General features: G+C 36.3%; 1 protein-coding gene across 12 annotated transcripts in view; it reads right to left on the minus strand.

The window, feature by feature from the left end:
• The window catches only part of PTPRM (protein tyrosine phosphatase receptor type M), a 471,112-nt gene that overhangs the window by 220,884 nt on the left and 230,257 nt on the right, over positions 1 to 19,971 (minus strand). For all 12 annotated transcript variants that reach the window (XM_057397502.1, XM_057397501.1, XM_057397499.1 and 9 more), the window contains 2 exons: positions 3,882 to 4,190; positions 1,272 to 1,381 (listed from right to left, as the gene is read on the minus strand). In XM_057397502.1, the coding sequence (XP_057253485.1) occupies positions 1,272 to 1,381; positions 3,882 to 4,190 (419 nt within the window). The remainder of the gene's footprint in view (positions 1 to 1,271; positions 1,382 to 3,881; positions 4,191 to 19,971) is intronic.

A 19,971-nucleotide genomic window follows, 5' to 3' on the forward strand; every position in this document is an offset into this window, starting at 1 on the left:
CAAGGGACAGATCGGTTGTATCAGTCTGTTGGTATCTTTTACTTAAAAAGTAATTAAATCAAGTTTATGACTTAACCGTTTGCCTTGCTCCCTCAGACTCTGCTTTGAAGTGCATTAGATAAACAGTAAATGAGATACCGGCATTTACCTTTCAATATTCTGTTCACTGTTGGAATACTATTTTCTTTTGACTTGCACAGTCCTGACTACCTTAGAAAGTCTGGCCATGCTATTCTTTTCCATCTCTGAATACATCTGCACATCTCCCATTACAGATGATGGAGTTCTGTATGTTTATACATTACAGAATGAACTGCACGTATACAGTGCATATACTCCTCAGCAGTGTAATTAGATGTGCATGTGCGTTTGTAAGTAGAAAGATGGTTCATCATGGTGTGTGTCTAGGTGCACAAAGCCTAACATCAGTAAGAACATTAACATATTAACTAAAACATTCTGATCCCTGAAGACAGGCAACTGTTGAACTAGCTGGAAAGTAGTTAGTTTTATGAAAAAATCAATTCATAGTTTTTCATAACATTTTATCCTCTTACAATAGAGTAGTTTTCAAAACAGTATCAATAGGTTACCATTCAATTCAACTTTTCTTTTACACAGTATCTCATTTAGGTGGGTTTTTTTTTTTAAACAAATCATTTCAATACCAATTTTGTAGCAAGGTCAGGTAAGAAGCTTAACAGTGATTACTGTCTGACAGCTTAATCTGTGCAGTCTTTTGTCAATTTTTCTAAAAGGTATTCAGGCAAAGGTTCCACACGAGGAAAAGCAGCGATTTTTAGACATCTAACAACATGCAATTTTGGTTAATTTGCATTTAAAAAATGTTAGGGGATTTTTTTTTTTAATTATGCCCGCTTGTTTGTATTACAATAGGCTCCCTGTAACGAGTCTAAATGTGGTGTTGACTGTCACCACTGTGTAATGCCTCCTATTTTTAAAAAAATTCACTAAGATCTCTCTTTCAGTCTTTTTACAATATTTGATCCACATTACTAGGTAGAATGCTGTATCACATGGCTCTAAAAATACCAGGTTTCTTAGAGCTGATAACCTAGGGACAGTTTGCTTCCTGCGTAATTCACTCCTACATTACGTATGTGATTTTATTACTTTGTAACCGGTACTATCTTCAAAAAGAAGATTAATTTTACATACACTGTAAAAAAATAAAAATATTTCTTACAAATTATGCATTTTGAAAATCAAAACTATACATAACAATTTAAACATGGCAAAATGCTAGGTACCTCATACAGAGTAATTACACCATATGTTTGCGCTGGCTCTCTCCACTGAAGAAAAATCTTCTCTTCAAAGGTGCTCCCTTGAATGGATTCAAGTGGCACAGCACTCGGGACTAATGGATAAAAAGAGGAAAAAATGATCTTTTGAGAAAAATTTCAGGAGACACTCTGATTAATATTTGGGCTGTTGAGGCATAAAACCCATCCCACTATTAATTCCCCAAGACTGAAGCAAAGGCCAGGGCAGTTCAGGAGAAGAATGGTTAATTTAACAAAACTGTGCCATAAAGGAAACGTGTCACCTTCAGTGTAAGAAGGAATTAGTGAGCATAACACTTATCCCATAAATGCTACTAATGAAAGAAAAGGATAAGCCAGCATTTTATAAGGAATTAGGTGATATCTCAAATATAAATTCCTGCAAGTAAAATCTACTTGAGGTACTTACTTCTCAATAGTGTTACTGTCCCACAGTGAAAAACATAGTAAACATTCATATATGAAAATGGACAAGTATTGAAGTAACAACGTATAGCTTCAACAGACTGAACTAAAATGGTTAGCTTGGAAAGATGAGCCACATGTTCAACAGAACAGCAGTGCTCACTGGCATTAGACCTGAAGACCTACAACAGGGTGAATGTCAGGAAATTATGAAGCAGCCAAACCAAATATCTAACATTATTCATTTTTCTTAAAAGTCTCTTAATTTATATGAATGAGCTCTGAAGAGTCAGGGATGTCAAGACCACTGTCAGAGATCTATTTCTGTTTACTGTTTGTTCTGCAACAAATTTCCTTATCCCTCAGCCAATCTCAATGCAGTTTTGAGAGAAGAATATGTGTAAACAGCACATGGACATGTATTTGCAGTTTTAGTTTTTGAACACTTGCAATGGAATGAGTAAAGAAAATCTTCGGGATTGTACGCAGGACTGCTGTGAGGCAACAGGCATTGATGGGTTAGCACTTTTCCACAAACTATATGCAAAAATACAGTAGAACCCGCTCTGAGCAAAAGGCTGGACTAAATGAGCTCTGGAGGTCCCCTGCAATCTACATGATTGTGTGATTTGAAAAATTATGATGGTTATTTGGGTCCGTACACTCTGTTGTGTTACATCCAGATTTATGTACCTTACTGGAGGTGTACAGTATACTAAAAAGTTGTAATTTTTGTCCATGGTATTCTCTTAACTACCGATGCTGTTTTTTAATAGGTCTCGGAATAATCTAGAGGGCCAGGAATAAGAACATATTATGTGAAATTCTACAGAAAATACATGAACAGCCCAGATAACAATAAGGTCTTTAGCTTTGTCATCCTACAGTTGAACTGAATAAAATTTAGAGGATGACAGCAGAATTAATTCTAATTAAGCAATGTTTTGTTAGCTATGCTTTGTCAAAACTTTTGCAATAGCAACTATACATTCCTAAATTGTTTAATTTATTCCCTCATATATTTTGATTAGAAATTGGTAGTACACAAAACCAAGACAGCAGATGGTAAATGATTTAATAGGGTTAAATGACAGACTCCAAGTATTTGTTATAAGAGGAACTCATCATTGTTGATTTTTTTTCTAGAAATTTTTCCAACATGTTTGCCGTAAATCTATCGCTGATCTGGAAGAAAATACAAAGCCATTCCTGTTCAGATCGCAGACGAGAAAACTGGGAGGAGGACAGATTTGTTATACAAAGCAATGCCAGTCATTTGATAACATTTCTTTGAACAGTATGCATTTTAAAATAGTTAAAAGCAAGGTCAAAAGACTTGGGCGCACTTGTAGAGTGCATGAAGGGGCTATATCTCAGAACGCTCCGGGAAAGTGAAACTGATTCTTGATGCATGACCAATTCAACAAAGAATCACATTTTGGTATCATAGCTAACAGAGTTCCAGTAAACTCTCTGCAAGTATAATCACAATATCACAATAATATCACAGAGGACTTAGGAGGACAGCATAACCTTTCCATGTAATATTATTAGAACATTACAGAGCCATATTAGCCAATTATGTTGTCATGCTTTTTTGAAAAAAGACATTCATAAATTACATTATTGCTCAAAATTAAAAAAAATGAGATCTGACTCCCCCCCCCCCCCCCCCCCCCCCGTTAGCTGGAAATACCAAAAAGGAAGGGAATATATATATAGTTCAATGTCAGTATATGGAATATACTGATATTGTCTGAATAAGCAGTCCAGTAGTTGGAAAGCCAAAGCTAGAGGAAAAAATTAAACCACAAGTCAAGAACAAATAGTTAATGTTGAGCACATCGTTCTATAGGAAAGCTTACATGAAGATACTGTGAACAATCACCTGAAATTTCTTCAAAATGATACTGGAACCTTTAATAGGCAGAGCATAGCTCAAGCATAAGTTATTAGTTTAATGAAGAAATTATTAAATGACGTGTGATGTTTTAGGTTATGTATAAACTCATTTTAACACTTCCGATGGAACCTTTAATACCTTAAAATTGGTGAATTCGGTGGGAACTTTGTTACAGATTTGAGTGAAAGTAGAACATGCATTTATACAGAAGTGTATTGACTATTAGACAGTATGCATGTATAAATATTTGTAAATATAAAACTCACCATCTTCATCAGTTTGTACTACAAGTTCCTGGCTTTCTTTTCGTCCTTCAGGATTCATTAGTACTAATTTGATGCTGACATTTGTATATGGTGATAAATTAGTAATTGTGTGCTGGGGATGTGAACTTTCTGTATCCCAGCTTACTTCTTCTCTCACTTGCTCTTGTCCTCCAGCCTGGTAACGGTAATGGACTGTGAGGTTGTATCGATGGCAACGTGTGACATTATATCCAAATGGTTCCCAGCAAATGGTGATTTGTCTAGATTTGATCTCCACAACCTCTAGTTTTCGTGGCCCACGCATCGGATCTGCAAAATTACCAACATAATTATAGTATGATTATTTATTCATGTTATAGCAGTAAGTAACAGGAGTAGCAAGCTGTACATTTCCATAAATATGACGTATAAGCAGAAACAGAAATTCACTGCTTTATCTCTAATGGTGAAAATGACAATGAAATAAAAGCACAGATCTGAAAAATCAGGGAAAAAAACCCAGACAAAATATGAGAAAGGGACAGAAAAGTCTTTGATGAAAAATGAAGAGCAAACAAAGTACCAGAAAGTTTTTATGCTTTAACTCAAAGTACATGATACAGTTTAAATGATGCTTATTATTTACTTATCTGCTGCCTGCAAAAAATAAATGCATCCCATTTTTTTTTTACAAATTAATTTGCGTTAACACTTTAAAAGCAAAAACTTTAACACAACCAGTATCTAACAAGAAAAGTTAAGGGAAAACTTGCAAATACATGGTGATTTTCTCCCGGGACTGTTTACACAAAGAAAAAGTGTTAAGTTGTTCTTCCGCTATTTTTTAGTCATTTAAGTTAGACTGAATGCAATTACTCAATCTCTATTTGGCCAGGACATTAAGTTAATATTTCAATTCCTTTAAAATAGTCCATAGGGTTCTTTTCCTGACAACATTACCTGATAATGTTGTCGTCATCTCGTCGTTCATCCCCATACCCACCCCCCCCTCTAAAATTTGTCCTAGTTGTTTAGCAAAGAATAAAAAGAAACAGACAAGGCACATCAGCTGATACCCTAATGCACCTGTGCTTTCCTGGTGATCTCTCAGTTGATAACCAGCCATAGATCACATCTAACAGAATCATACCCAAGAACACGGCTACTTATACACAAGAACCAAAGACTGTCATTGATGTAGTTAAATTTTTGTCATAGAATCAGCTAGGTTGTAAAAGACCTTTAAGATCATCCAAATCCAGCCTTTACCCCAGGACTGCCAAGTCCACCAATAAACCATGCCACCAAGGGCCTTGTCTACATTCAGTCCTACTGGTCCCAGAGACTGAGACAGAAAAGTGAAGCCAAACTTCCACCATATTACAATGAAACCACTGAGCTGACACCCCCCTCACCCCCCGCAAACGTTTTCAAAACACTGTCATTAATAAAGCTATTATACATATTTAGCAATAATCTAGTTTTTTTCATATTGGAGCCCTCAACAAGATTAAAGACAATGTCTGGTTTTATCCACTGCTTCACTAGTTAAATACTTAGAAGAGTTTTAATGAGCTAGAAGCCTCTTACACGTAAACAAATTAATATGCATCTTCCCTCTTTTATGTTTATTAATCAACGTGCCTTCACTAGGAATGTTCTAAACAATTTACACAGGATTTCATCTTCTTACTTTTTAATAAAATCCCTGCATGCTTGAAATATTTGTTCAAAGATGTTATTCATCTTAACTCCTTGAAGAAAAGGTGTTAAGAAATTGCTTGTTCTCTCTAACATCTACAAAGCCCGGTATTTTTTTCCCCTTTCAAATTCTCCAGATTCTTTTTTCTTTTTCTTTTTTTTTTTTCTTTGTTTCTTTTTTCTTAATTGCCACTACCCAACAGTGTTGATCACCAACATAGAATATTTGACAATCGGTGACAAAATGGCAAAGTAAAACAAATTCAATAAGAGATCTAATCCTGGTCTCCTTTCTAGTGACTGACTGGTAAAAATATACTCACCAAGGATAAACCACAATAGAGCCATTTACCTGCTTCCCCACACAGATACCCCAGCTAAGAATCCTGGTGTTTGGGACATTTTCTACTGCTACAACAATTAAGATTACTGATGGCAAAGCTCAAAGGTAAGTAAGTCCTAGAAGTTTCATGTCTTTAAGCATTTACTCCTGCATAATTCAGACATGAATGTAATGAAAAAATTGTTTTCTTCTATTTTTTTCTTCTTTTTGTTTCCTATTAAGCATTTCTTCATGTAGGTGAGACTATGAATAGCAAAGGAGATTTGGTGGGTGTTGTGTAACTGTACTGCTATCTGAATGAGCTTAATGGGACTAGAAAACAACAAAATTGGGGTGACCCTGACATACAACAAAGCTCCTAGCTGCAAGAATATGGAACAGCCTGCTTAGCTCCATAGTAGGCACATCAGAAAATTCACATGGGAGCTGAGAAATCATTTTATTAGAGATATAAAACTAATTCATAGCATTTTGAAACTGAAACTGAGTTTTTCCAAGCTGTAAAAAAAAAAAAAAAAAGTAAATGGATCAAAACCTATCCAAGATTTCTGCCCAGGAGGAAAATATTCTTATGTCATGTTACCTTAATAAAAAGTATGAGTTAGCCCTCTAGTTAAATCCTGAAGTCATTGCTATGAGAATGACAGATATACATTTTCACTTCTAACAAAACAGACCAGGGTAAAAAGAAATTTGATTTTAAAGATGGAGACAACACAGTTTTTGTTGATATCCACAGGATAAAGCTCATCAGATAAGGCAAATGCCCTGGTTGCTTTGGTTCCTGCCTTACTTCCGTAATCTGTAGTATCAGGCAGCTCATACCTGTTTTTCTTACCATTCATTAAGAGATTATGGAACTCATAGGGCCCTAATGACCACTTCATGGGTAAGTGTAGAGTGTCAACAACTCAGTGACAGCATGTAGTGAAAAGAAAGGAAGAGTTAGAATATAAAAACCCTCTGGGACACAGCACAGGAAGTCAGTAAGGCAACATCTTGTATGAAGCACCAAGTGGTATAACTGCTGGTTTTGGGGGATGTCCACTGAGAAAGTGAGGTTGAATATTCCAAAGAGGTTTGTTTGTGAAAAAGCCTCTGAAGATAGAAGCCTGTACAATGAATTTCCTCACTTTGTGTCTTCAACGTCACTTTTAAATTCTCAAAATGGACATGGTTAGCAGAAAAGATGATGCTTTATTATTTCTTTCATCAAATAAACCTAACTCCTGAGGTACCACTACTTTAATCTATTTATTCATTTTTCTTTTCAATACCACGCTTCCTTGATTTATCAGACATGACCTCATTACAGATCTGAGGATATCAGTTCTCATCTGCTCATCTGAGTTTTTAGTCAAATACAATTTTTGGTTAAGAACAGTTAATTAATACAATAAGCAGGAAAGAGATGAAGAGGAACATTTCTACTTTTAACAAGAAATAAAAGCTAATGTAACAATGGAGATTTTTGATTAAAACCCCACATGGCTTAAAACAGCCATGAAAAATAGCAGTTATTGCAACAAAAGAAAAGTTTCTATTTGATCAAGTTAGCACTGAACTTCTCTGGAGGTATCATTGTATACCCTAGAGGAAATATTTAATGTGACATACTTCTGAGAGCATAGTAGATCCCTTCCAGTATCTGGAAAGTATATGTTCTTAATTATGAAGGATGCAGGATACTTGGGGAAAGAAAAATGTTAAGCAAAACAAAATGAATGACAGCTAATGACTGTTTTAAAAGGGGAAGCTGAATTAATTACCACAGCATACTAAGTTGATTTGTCTGATTTTGTTTTCTACCAGATCTTTTTATTACTTTCCCATAGTGAGTTCTCAAATTTAAGTGAAAAAAATAAGCATTCGATAGAGATGCTGATGTTGTGCTCAAGGGACTTGCCCTACCTATTGATGTGGTACTTGAAGATTGTCATTCTAGCAATGGACTGCTGTTGGTACCTTGCATTAAGTAAGGTAAGGAATAGCTACATAGACAATTGTAATTTCACAGCGTTAATCACAGCTGAAATCATGTTTTAAGTACAGAAAATGAGTAAGGAGATTAATATGCCACACCATTTGTTATGCAACATATATACCTCATGCCACAACAGCTATTTGCTGAACCTTTGTTTCTTCCTCACTTGGGAAAGGTTTCAGAGAGGTTATGCAGTCACACTTCTCAATTCACTTGGGAGTTCTCTAGATGAACTGAGCCTCTGTCATTCCTCAATATCTCAGCTATTTTCTTACACCTCCCTGGTAAAATCATGAGGCAAATGGGGAGAATAAGGCCTAACAATTCACGAGACGAGGTTTTCCTCCCAAAGGAGTGTACTGCCTGTCATGCCTGAAGCTTAGCCAGATAGTTCTTACTAATTCCCCTGCTGGCACCTGCAGCATTTTTCATACTGCTCTCCTTCTGCCAGTTTCAGCAGGGTATCCAGGAGTGAATTCTGACAGTTGCAGCTCTGACCTGAGGGACCAGCAAGCCTGGTTCTAGCCCCTGGCACTTTAGCATGCCATCTAATTGGTGATCTTGGCTCCTTCTCTGCTCCACTCTGTTTTCCTAAGAATATGGAGCAGAGGCTGACAGACAGGATCAATTTCCATTCCAGCTGCTATTCACAGCTCATTTCTCACTTCACCTCTTGCCACAAGTACAATGCTTTTTCAGAAAGTCAATTTCAGAATCACAGAGACATTTAGGTGCATTTTTAGGATCCTGTCATTGATCATCAAAACTTGGGTTTAGAATGAAAACTCAGTCTGAGAAGTTTTGTCTTTTCACCACAGACTGCACAGACCTACTGAAATAAGATGAAGAAAAGAGTGGTGGTGTGGTGATTTTCTGACACTCCATGCTACTCTGGTAGCTGCAGACATCTGGTGTGTGTTAGATACTATTCAAAGGCATCTGGATAGGAATGAAGAATTTACTTCTTGTCTAGGCAAACTATTAGTGTAGTTAGCTCTGTAACAACTCTCATGATTTAAATTCCAGATTGGACTCCGCGGTCCTTCCACAGGAAGTAAGTATGAACAGAACAAGAAAATATACACATTTAAGATTAAAACTCAATCATCTGAGATTTAAGAAATTATCCACTACAGCTTTTTTAAACACAGAAGTTAACTTTAATTGTATTAAATTACAATTAAATGTATAGACTTTGTCACAGATTGCCTTAGCAGTCTTGCTGAAATCGCTTAACATTTTTTCACATCAAGTACTCTGAGTAAAGTAATCTGAAGGCAGAGTACTCTAGCATCAGTATCAGAGGGTGTCGCAGTTTCATGAATGCCTGTAACTTGCATACTACAGTGATTGAGACCAGAAGCACATACACACTTTAGACTTGATTCTACATGCTAAATCAGGGCTACATCTGATTCAAGAGGCAATTTAAGACTTTGTTTCAAAAAAGACTACTTGTGTTTTAAGTCAAACACATGCTCTAAGAGCTCACCAGCACAGGTAAAAGTTATCAGGCTGTCAGGGCACTTTGCTGAATCAGAAGTACCTTCCAGGGAAGAACAAAACAGAACAGCTGAGGAGGTGACACAGAAAGTTCAATTCTCCATGCAGGAAAAATAAAACATTAAACAATTAACAAAAATATTAATTAAAGAGATCACAACTTTAAATATATTTATGCACACCATACTTCATCCGTATTTGTCTTTACTTGGTAAAACTCCACTCTGCAGAACTTTTAAAGCCAGACCTCTCTACTCACCCTACAGTTCTCCAGATAAACAGATACCCTGCTGTTCCTCAGTAGTCTAGATATTATGTTATGCCTCAGGGGCACAGATCATGAGGTAATGAAATATAATTTCATCTATAGGGGAAGAGACTATATTCCTTCTAAGTCAGCTGCTATCAAAGTAACAATGTTTGGTTTGTTTTTAGAAAACAAATCTCAAGATTTGTATACATCTGTAGTTGACAACAAACAAGAAAGTAGGCAAAATATGTTAGTTGTTCGGCTTGTCCTTATTTGATTTGATATACATGCATGCAAACAATTTGAAACTCCTTGCAAACTTGGTCAGACAGTTTTGTAAAAGATCACATTAAACTGTGATGGAATGATTTTTTATACTGTAATTATTCTTCGTCTGCATTCTTCAACAACAGATTGAAGTTCAACAAGAGCTCCTCTTTACTCAAAATACCACATGATTTCTCAGATCTGGTAACAGATCTGGGTTTTTCGAATTTCAGTTTCCAAAACCTGAAGAATGCTGTGAAGAAATATTCAATGGGCAAGATTTCAGGTGGTGTAATTTTACCATTTTTTGACACATTTTTATTTTGGTCAACAGAAGTATTAGATTTATGCAGCTGCATCTCAAAGCCAAAGGAACAGTCAAATTTGTTACTATGAAGAACTGCTTTATAGTTAGGATTAAAGGAATAAAAGGGCCACTTTACCCTTGTGATTTTTCATACCGCCTGTTATTTGGGTTATAACAGAAAGGAATCAAACAAAGAGAAGGCAAACAAAGACACAAAGGGAGAAATGACTCATCATCAAAATCCAAATCCTAGTATGATGGTGCTGATGTCATCGTCCTGCTGAGTCCCATCATTTTAAAGTGAAACCAAAGACAAAGCTACCAGTGTGCACAAAGCTGCTGAAGATCCCAAAATGAAGTGAAGAGTGAAGAGGGGAACATTAGAGAGTGGTCATCTTCCTTATCTAAGAACACAGGTTGTTTGGGCAGAAAGGAAATATATTAAAAGCTCTAAAGATCAGTTGTAAATTTGTAAAAACTTGAAACATTGGTTTCATCTGGGGCATCTCTATTTCCTGGCATGGAGCAGCCATGGATATTGATAGCAATAGTTACTAAGATCATTTAGGTAAGAGTAACAGAAGATACAGAAGATAGCCAGAACAGACCACAGAAGATAGCCAGCATCTTCTGGAAAGGTTTCAAGCTATAGTATTTAAAATTCTCACCAATCTTTCACTGTTACTTCCTAATAGCATTTCCAAAAGAACATGTCTCTCCTGCAAAAACAGATGCCTCCCACAGAAAAGTAGCACTTCCATAAGTCTTCTAAACATACTCCGTGACACTTTAAAAAATGCTGGGATGCAAGCCCTGCAGAGCTGCAGTGCTAATGAGAAAGAACTATGAGACAGCAGAACTGAAATGATAGACATCTGCATCCCAAAAGAGGAATGATCAGGTTTGTATATAAAGTACGATGAAAACTGGACTATGCCTTGTTTTTTTTGAGCAAATTCTGCTGGGGGGGACGGGGGAAGAGAAATTAGTTGTTTTTAATTAAAGTCTTAAAAAAAAAATAATTATCTTCTTTTGAATTATATTCATCTTCCGCAGTCAAAATGCCAGTGAAGGAAGATGAACACAAGGGTGTATGTACCCTAAAGTTATCAGGATGCTACCTTTGAGCAGTAGCCTGTGGGGGCCCCTTCTGCACCCTTCAAAATGACTGCAGACTTTAGAGCATTCAGAAGTGTATGTTTCCTGCACATTTTGCCCAGCACCTTTAATCAGTAACCAGCATCCACTCTGGCACAATGGAGGGGTGTCCATGACAAGACTTAAGTATAAAAAAACATATCTCAGGGCAACCCAGCACGGATAGTTTTGTATCTCTCAATAACCCACTTCCAGCATCTGAAAACTGCAAGATTCACACTTACAGCATGTGCTCATACTCAGCCTCATTTTCCTGCCAGAGATGCATGCCAGCAGGCTAATGGGCAAAAGTGAAAACCTAGCATCTTCCAAGGTATAATGCTGTTAGTCAGATTATAGCTAATACCACTCTTCTTCAGCATGGAACCAGACACAAGACTGTGTTTCCACTGGTTTTGTTCTAGCATATACTTCCAAAGTATTGTGTAATTAAAACTTCTGTATCTGTATGAGGTACAATAATAGCATTTCTCCTAGTTTATATACAAAGAAACTGAAGTTCAAAAGAAATTAATTATCTGCTAAAGTTTACAAGGCATCAGCAAAAGCTGTGGAATCCTAATTCTCAGTCTTATTTCTAACTCACTACAGCAGAGCACAGCTCTCCACAGGTTTTTCTGTACTTTGTGGACAGAATTGGCTAGTTCCACAATGTGTGAGCTCAGAAAACAACAAAACACATATTCACCGCTCACAGCACTAAAATGAGTAGGCTAAGTTCTTAAAATGAGCCAGCTTGAACCTTCACTCACTTCTCCACAAATTCAAATGTGAAATGTAGCAGCAGTCTACTTTTTTCAGGAAGGATCATAAGTACTAATATTACCTTATGACTAGGAGATTATTTTTAATGATATTTCTAGCTGAAACACAACCTAGAAGTACAGGAATTCTTGTGAGAGAATGATGATATTTCACCAATTATAGAAGATTTACTGAAAACACATTCTAATAAGCATCTGAGACATCAGTTCACTGCTTACAAAAAGTAAGTGTAGCTGTTGCTTGAAACCAGATGAGGTATTGGATTTAAGCTTTTAGTAATGTATTATTACAAGCACTGGATACCGAAACATGAATGATGTAATCCTACCTGAGATGGTTTCCTTAACTTTTTCATGTCTTATTCTCCAGTTCATGGCTACACATCTCCCATGAGGCCTACGCCTTCAGGCTGACATTCACAGTCGTGAAATATATTGGTCTAATCATCAAACACCCTTTTAATCATCAAAACCACCCTTTTAAAGGTAGCATTTTTTATGTGTTAGTTTCTATACAGTATTTTCTTTTATGAGAGCTGATACTCAAACTTTTCACTTTATTGTAAATTTGAATCTCCACCAATGCAAATTGAATCTAATATTTCTTTATGTTGTCATTTTATAGGTATACTCTGAATGGTGAGTCATTTAAATTCTAATACGTTTAAATAAGGAATGAAAGAAAAACATCAGTCAATACATTTTTGTCAAATTACCTACATTACATGATTACTCCTCCACAATCAAAATCCGATTTTAAGTATGAATGATACAAACAAGATTACATTCCAAATCTGCAACCAAGATTTCAGTTGCTTGTTTAAAATGACATACCTAGCTATTCAGTAATCACTTTATAATAACCCCTTTCATTTCGAAATCTACTTAGCCATCAGCCACCAGTGAGGAAAATGCTGGCAGTGGTTTTTACAACTACACATTAGTTTTACATTTCATGACAAGCTAATTCTAGAGAGTTCGAAAGACAGACAAGCATGTGTTCTTAAGGTTTTCTTTCTTTTGCATGAAGGGAGTACACATCTAACTGAGAAATGAAAAATAAAGAGTGCAGACATATACTTTTCACTTCACAGATATGGCAGTGACAATTTATCCCCACTTCACCCCAGGAACCTACATGAATATGTAAATCAACAAGAAATAAATGGTTGTGACAAATAATTCTCAGAAGAATTACTATGGTAATATGGCAAATAAAGTGGCTATTTCTGTTAGATGCTACCTTTGGTAGAACCACCTTTCGCAGATTCGTGGATCAGAATGACCTATACTGTCCCTCCCGACTGAATGTATCAATCATAGGTGTTCAACCCTTTTTCTGAGTTGATCACATGGTTGGTTTACAGTATCATTATTGTCACTTTCTATCACACCCATTGTATGTTAACAAAGCAGACGTAATTATCTCCTGATCTGACACAGAGCCACATTTAGTCAGTTATGTACTCCACACCTGTGGCACCCTTCAGAAGCTGGTACAAGTAGCAGAGTTATACAACAATTTATACAGCATACAGCCCAGATGCTGCTCATATTAGAGAAGCTGCAAGCAACACAAAAGAACGTGAAGGCCTGAGGAATTGCTCGTGTGGCCACCAGACATAATTCCTTTACACAGTTTCCACGAAACAGTATTGTCTTCACTGAACATGAAACCACCTGGTAACACAGGGTCACTTCAGAAACTTCCAGATATATAAAAGTTGGTGCAGGTGGCTGGCTCATAATCAAACAGATGTAATTTTATCCAGACGCTATAAACAGTGGAAACAGCATTAACGTAACACACACTCTTCTTTGCAGTGGTCAAAAATTGGGAACCCAGGAGAAGAGTTTAATTTCCAGTGTGAGGGAAAAACCTTTTCTTTTCTAGTCCATTTTCCTGGAAATGTCTAGAATACATCTATGACACTGTAGTATGGCAAGCTGTTCTCTTTATACACCAATACAGTACATGTATTTTTGTACAGTAAGTGCCCCAGTCACGTTGTAATTGTGACTAATATTAATGGCAAAACATGTACCATTTGCCCTGTTGTGTGACAAATTAGCATGTTTGAACTCATTAAGTTTTACAGCACAGCTGCTTGAGTTGCCCCTGAAGTCAGCTGGAGGAAAGATAAACCATTGTGTAAATTAGTGATTGTTTCAGCTGCTCAATATTTGCCCTGAAAGTAGAAGCCCAGTGACTGTTTATTATGTCGTGCAAAAATAAATGGGCAATGCTGTTTCATAGATCAGTCAGAATAAGATGTAGCAGTATGTTCAGATTATCACTGTGGCCTATTGCTACTGACAAATCACATTAATTCAGAGCTGTTATGTACAGTGGTGTTAGCTACATTGGGGATTGAAAACAGGCCTTTATTGAACCTAGATGACAGGACAACATGGTCTTATAAATCCATGTAAAAGAGAAAATGTCACCAATCGATGTTACTTGTCCAAAAAGAGTATTTACCATTCTTTCTAATCTGACATGTGCAATCAACCTTAACCAAATGATGTAGAGTGAGATCAGTTTTGACAAATAACTCTCAAATGCATAAGCCTGATAAATGAATCAGATTCTCTGTAACAACTGGTAAAAGAAACTTTGGACTTAGATACATACATGTCAAAAGGGAAGAGAATATTCTGTCTTCCTACTACATTACTATGTGCTAACCACTATTAACATGTAATCACAATATTAAATGAGAGGTAATTACTGTAAAGCTGAGAAGATCACCTGTTTAGTATCTGACAAGACCCTTTACACAAGAGAACCTCCTACATAATTCCCAGTCAGTTTAGGTACAGCCTTTAACTTTCCTCAGGTTAGGCCCATCCTCAGGACTTTTCCAGGAGCTTCACACAAGCCTGAGGAGTTACTGAGTTAACGAAGATGCTTTCTCACCCACCAATCTAAACTCCCATCTTTGTTTTTGTGTACCTTCTGTCACTAATAATTTGGGCCTCAATATCAGTTTAACATTGAACTCCTGATTCCTTTCTCAAGCTAGCACAAACAAAACCAATGGTTTACTCAGGCTTTTTTAAAAGAAGCAAAATACAAACTTCCTCAGTGCTATCTGGGTAACTTCAAGTTTGGGATGTTTTAATTTAGAATTATATAAGAACTTACATAAATTATGTAGGTAAAGTAATTTTTGTTTGCCTGTGTATCAGGCCACCTTGTACGAAAGGAACTTCTTGCTGACTGTATTTCTCACTCAATAACTGTACATAACGTCTTTATACATTGAAGTATTTGGAAAATACCTATAATACAAGTATACACGCTTGAATTTGCTGGTGGAATATAGTTAGCTTTTTTTTTTTCTTTTTTTTTTCCCTGTTACATCACATTATCTAGAAAATTTCTTGAAGAACTCCCCCAGATTGCTTCCTTTCTGGCAGATTTGTTTGAGTTTTCCTGTGACAGCTGAATTGCCACCAGCATTCTCTGCTATATCATTCCCTGTAAAAAGCAAATGTAAGAAAACATGCTTGCTCATGAAGGGAATTTATACTGTTAAACTATACTATTAAATACAGGATAAATCAGCCCATCCTTGCTTCTGACACACTTGTAATAAAATAACATTCCAGTGGAGGAGGAAGGAAAAGAGCTGGGGAATACAGGTGTAGTGGACAGTAAAGTGCTTCAAAGTTAATTCTCTTTTTCCTCATAAGATTTATCAGGGTTCTAAGATTCCCACAAAAATGCATATAGCTGGGACTTTGATGGTGTGCCTCAGGTACACAAATATATGATAATACTGACAAAAAGAGTAAACAAAGGAATGCAAGCACAGGATAAAGAAGAAAATATGCTTTTGCGTAATTTGTACCACAGGTTAGTGCTGCTTATTTCTTTTAAGCCATGCTTTATTTCCACACTTGGTCTTGAGCCTGTGCCATTTCCCTTCTCTAGTCATAGAAATTAATCATTTATCAGGACTACATTTTCCCCTTTTGCCTCCAGCATCCCTGGCTTTAATTGCTACAGGTCACTTTGCATTTGGTTATGTCCTTTTGCTTCCTTCCCTCTTCTAAATTTGGTCCTGTCAAATGGATTAAAGAATGTATGCATTTATGCCAGAACCATAACTGACATGGAAGAACACAAAGCATCCATCAAATATTCAGGAAAGTGGAGGTTATGGGAGGTTGGCTGCTGAAGTACCTGCAAACCTGAGCAAAGGAGAGAGGCCAGGACTAGATTACAGTTTCACTGGTCCTAGACAGCTGCTATCTGTTGAGTCATAAGCCAGCTCCACAGGTCACTAAGGAGCCCTGGATTGCAGTTTTACCACACACCTCATGGAAAACACAGAAAAGGTGGCTGGTAAATGTCCACCAGAACTTAAGCTGGTATAAGAAATTACGGAAAGGCATATGACAGCAATCACCAGTGACTCAGGATTCAAAGTCCATTAAGCGTTTTTTTCCCCCAAACTGAACTAATGGAAAATAATTGCTACTCTGAAAAAGGTCATACACAATGTAATAAAAAAGCAAGGGCTATACAGCCACTATTTATATTTTACTCTAATCTGAATTTATAAATTACTGGCATATATTATAAATCATGCCGTTTTCTTCCAAGCACCGAAGTATTTCATCACAGGTTTTCCCCTGTCTCTGTCACGATGATGAAACTAAAAAAAATTGAAGATAATAGGTTACACAGTTTGTGAAGTCCTCAACAGGAGAGGCAGACAAATAAGATGGAAAAGCTCATGGGTCAAGGTGAAGAGAGGAAGGTTGCTTAACAGTTACTGTCACAAGCAGAACAGACTCAATTTGGGGAAAATTAATTTAATTTATTGCCAGTTGAAATAGATTTAAGTAGCGAGGAACAAAAGCAAACTGAAACAAGCAGATTCCTCCTCTTCACAGCTGTGACCTGCAGTGAGTTGGCTGGAGCCCAGCACACGTCAGCTCTGGACTCTCCTCACAGAGACCACGCTGCAGACTGCATTATTCTGTAGCATATCTAACTAACTGTTTAGTAGGGGTACAAATGTCTGTGTCTTTAGTTATCAGAAGAAAGGTGTTCTTTCTTGGATATTTCCCTTTCATATATCTTGAGTGTTCTGCTGTAGTTTTTAAAATAATACTGTTTTAATTACCATGGCTACATGCTCCTAGAGATGATAAATCTAAAGTTGCTTTTTGCTCCAGTACTTAATACATTATGAATTCATCAAAAATTAAACAAAAACATTTGTATAGTGCAAAATTTCTTGTCTATTCTAGTGTGCTATTTACTGAGGTCTTGTTACAGTATTCTTCATTCAGGGAACACTCCCTTGTAACTGAATCTGACCTAAGTATTCAAAATACCAAACCCATCTGTGGTGGGTTGACCTCCACTGGTTTTGGCTACTAGACACCCAGTTGCTCTCTCAAAAAAAAACAGAAACAAAACAAAACAAAACAAAAACCGCCATCACCACCAAAAAAACCCCACACCAACCCAAACAAAAAACCAAACACAAAACTAAAACCAACCAACCACACCAAAAAAGAAAACCAAAATTAAAAAAAAAAACCAAAACGAAACAGCAAACCCATAAAAAAAACAGGCCAAATCAGAATCCATATATAAAAGTACTGCCCAAGAATTCACATAAAATAAGGCAATATTTCTATCTACAGTTTCCAATGACATGAACAAATGGCTCAAGAGTCAAACCTGTTGTTTATGATGTTGCTAGAATCTCTTGATAAAATCAAAGCCTAATATTCATTACCATAGACATATTATTCTTTTCAGTATGTTGAGCAGACCATAGGATGGTCTGTACGCATGACTGTATGTGGTTGAAACAATTGTACTCTCAGTACAACCCAAAAGCTATTTAAAACTACAATAAATTAAACTATTTGTTTCAGAAGAATTTGCAACTCATTTAAAATTTAAAAAATAGAAACAGCTTTCCTGATCTTAATATAGAGCCATCTCTTAAGAGGGAAACACATGGACAACAAAACAAATATAGCAATGCTATGGAGACAAAAGAAATACATGCATGAAGGCTGTCCTATACACACATGAAGATACTTTATTCTTGCCCAAGGCACTGTTTAGAATGTCATGGAAGAAAATTGCTAATAGTTGGTTTGAGCTTTCTTCATTTCCTTAACGAAAAATGAAGAAGAGCATTGGAAACATTCTGAAGGCAAACTACCAAAACCACTGACTAATATAGAGCTCCCATAACACTCAATAATAATTACAAAAATACTGTATATACAAAAAAGCCATTATGAAAACATTATAAACAGGCAGAAAAAAGCCAGACAGCATCACAAATATCACTGAAAATCCTGAGTTCCTTCACTTGGTTACAAAAATTAAAGAATTCTATTATTTCTCAATAAAGCTACAGAAATGCACAAATAATGCTGGTATCAATCTGAGTGATCTTGTGGTTTTCTTGTGTATGCCTTTACATTTAGAGGTAGGTATAGCTGTTTGTCTTATCAGGAGAGGAACTTAGCAGTGGCCTGCAGATATCTCACTCCCATGTAAATTTATTTTTACATGCATTTAAGTCTGCCAGTCCATATGGCAACATTAGTGATTGCTGTTTCAATTTAAAATACATTTACATATCCAAAATCTAAGTAACACAATGTCAGGACATTAATTTTTATCTTGAACTCTAAGGCTAACTAATATAAAAAGCCATATTTAAAAGTTTCATATCATTGACTACTTTCTTGAAAATAGACAAAATAGCTCTCAAATAGCTTGCTTTTTAGTTGAAATAGAGCTGGATCATTCTAGAAGTTATGGAAAGAAAGTAAAGAAAAATCACAAACTGCACGAAGATGCAAACTTAAGAAGAGCAAAGAGGGAGTACTATCAGGACTTAGGTTAACACAGCAAAACTTTCTTTTTATTAAAAGCAGAATTTCACAAAATAAAGGATTTGGGTTCTTGACTCCCATCAAGTTTATAGCTGAAATGTCATATGAGATACTTATTGATAAGCATGTTTGTTGAAAACAATTGTGCTATTCATGTGACATCTGACCTTCAGAACTGTCCTATGCCATTGCAGACTGCAGGTCACCACCAGCTTGGTGGTCTAGGTATGATTGCTGCAACACCAGGAAGAGACATTCCCAAACACTGGGGAGCAAAAGGTGGCTTATACCACATTGAGTACTTACAGGTGAGCACCCTTGTTATTGAACAGAATTTAAATAGCAGCAAAGACAAGACTGAAGCTTAAGGAACGGAAGATGCTGACCAGATTGTAGAGGAGAAAAAGAGGAACATCATCTATACAGGACAATTGAAAAGAAGAAAAAGGATAGAAAAAAGCCCTCCAACTTTAATTACCAATTTTATTTAGCAATTATTCTAATCAGAGAAGTATATGGATAGCACAATCTGTACACTTGTTACACTGTGAATAGTCACTGCTTTTTGAGCTTGTTTCTGTAAACATTTTTTCAGTAATATTGTAGAAATAACTTTTAAAATATAATATCTGAGGTTGAAGAAGAAAAGAAGTCCTTCATATAAATCAAACATTTATAGCTGGAGGTATATGGCAAAGTAAAGCTGATAATTCATAAGGTTATTTCCTTTTTCAACTTCCATTTCCTTTTGCAACTGACTCTACTTTGTAAAATGTGTTTGTCTCACTTGCATTCAAAATAAAACCAACTTTATCAGATGGCAAAAGGCTCACCTTGTGACCACAGGCTAACATCTCAATCTTGTACTATAGTAAAACACTGCCTATAGGAAACCACACTGTCATTTTGGTTCAGGCAACCTGATACCCAAGGTACACACCCAGGG

Source organism: Pezoporus wallicus, unplaced genomic scaffold, assembly GCF_028554395.1.
Source record: "Pezoporus wallicus isolate ANWC-B61680 ecotype Strahan unplaced genomic scaffold, APGP_CSIRO_Pwel_v1 contig_227, whole genome shotgun sequence".
NCBI classification, from domain to species: domain Eukaryota; kingdom Metazoa; phylum Chordata; class Aves; order Psittaciformes; family Psittacidae; genus Pezoporus; species Pezoporus wallicus.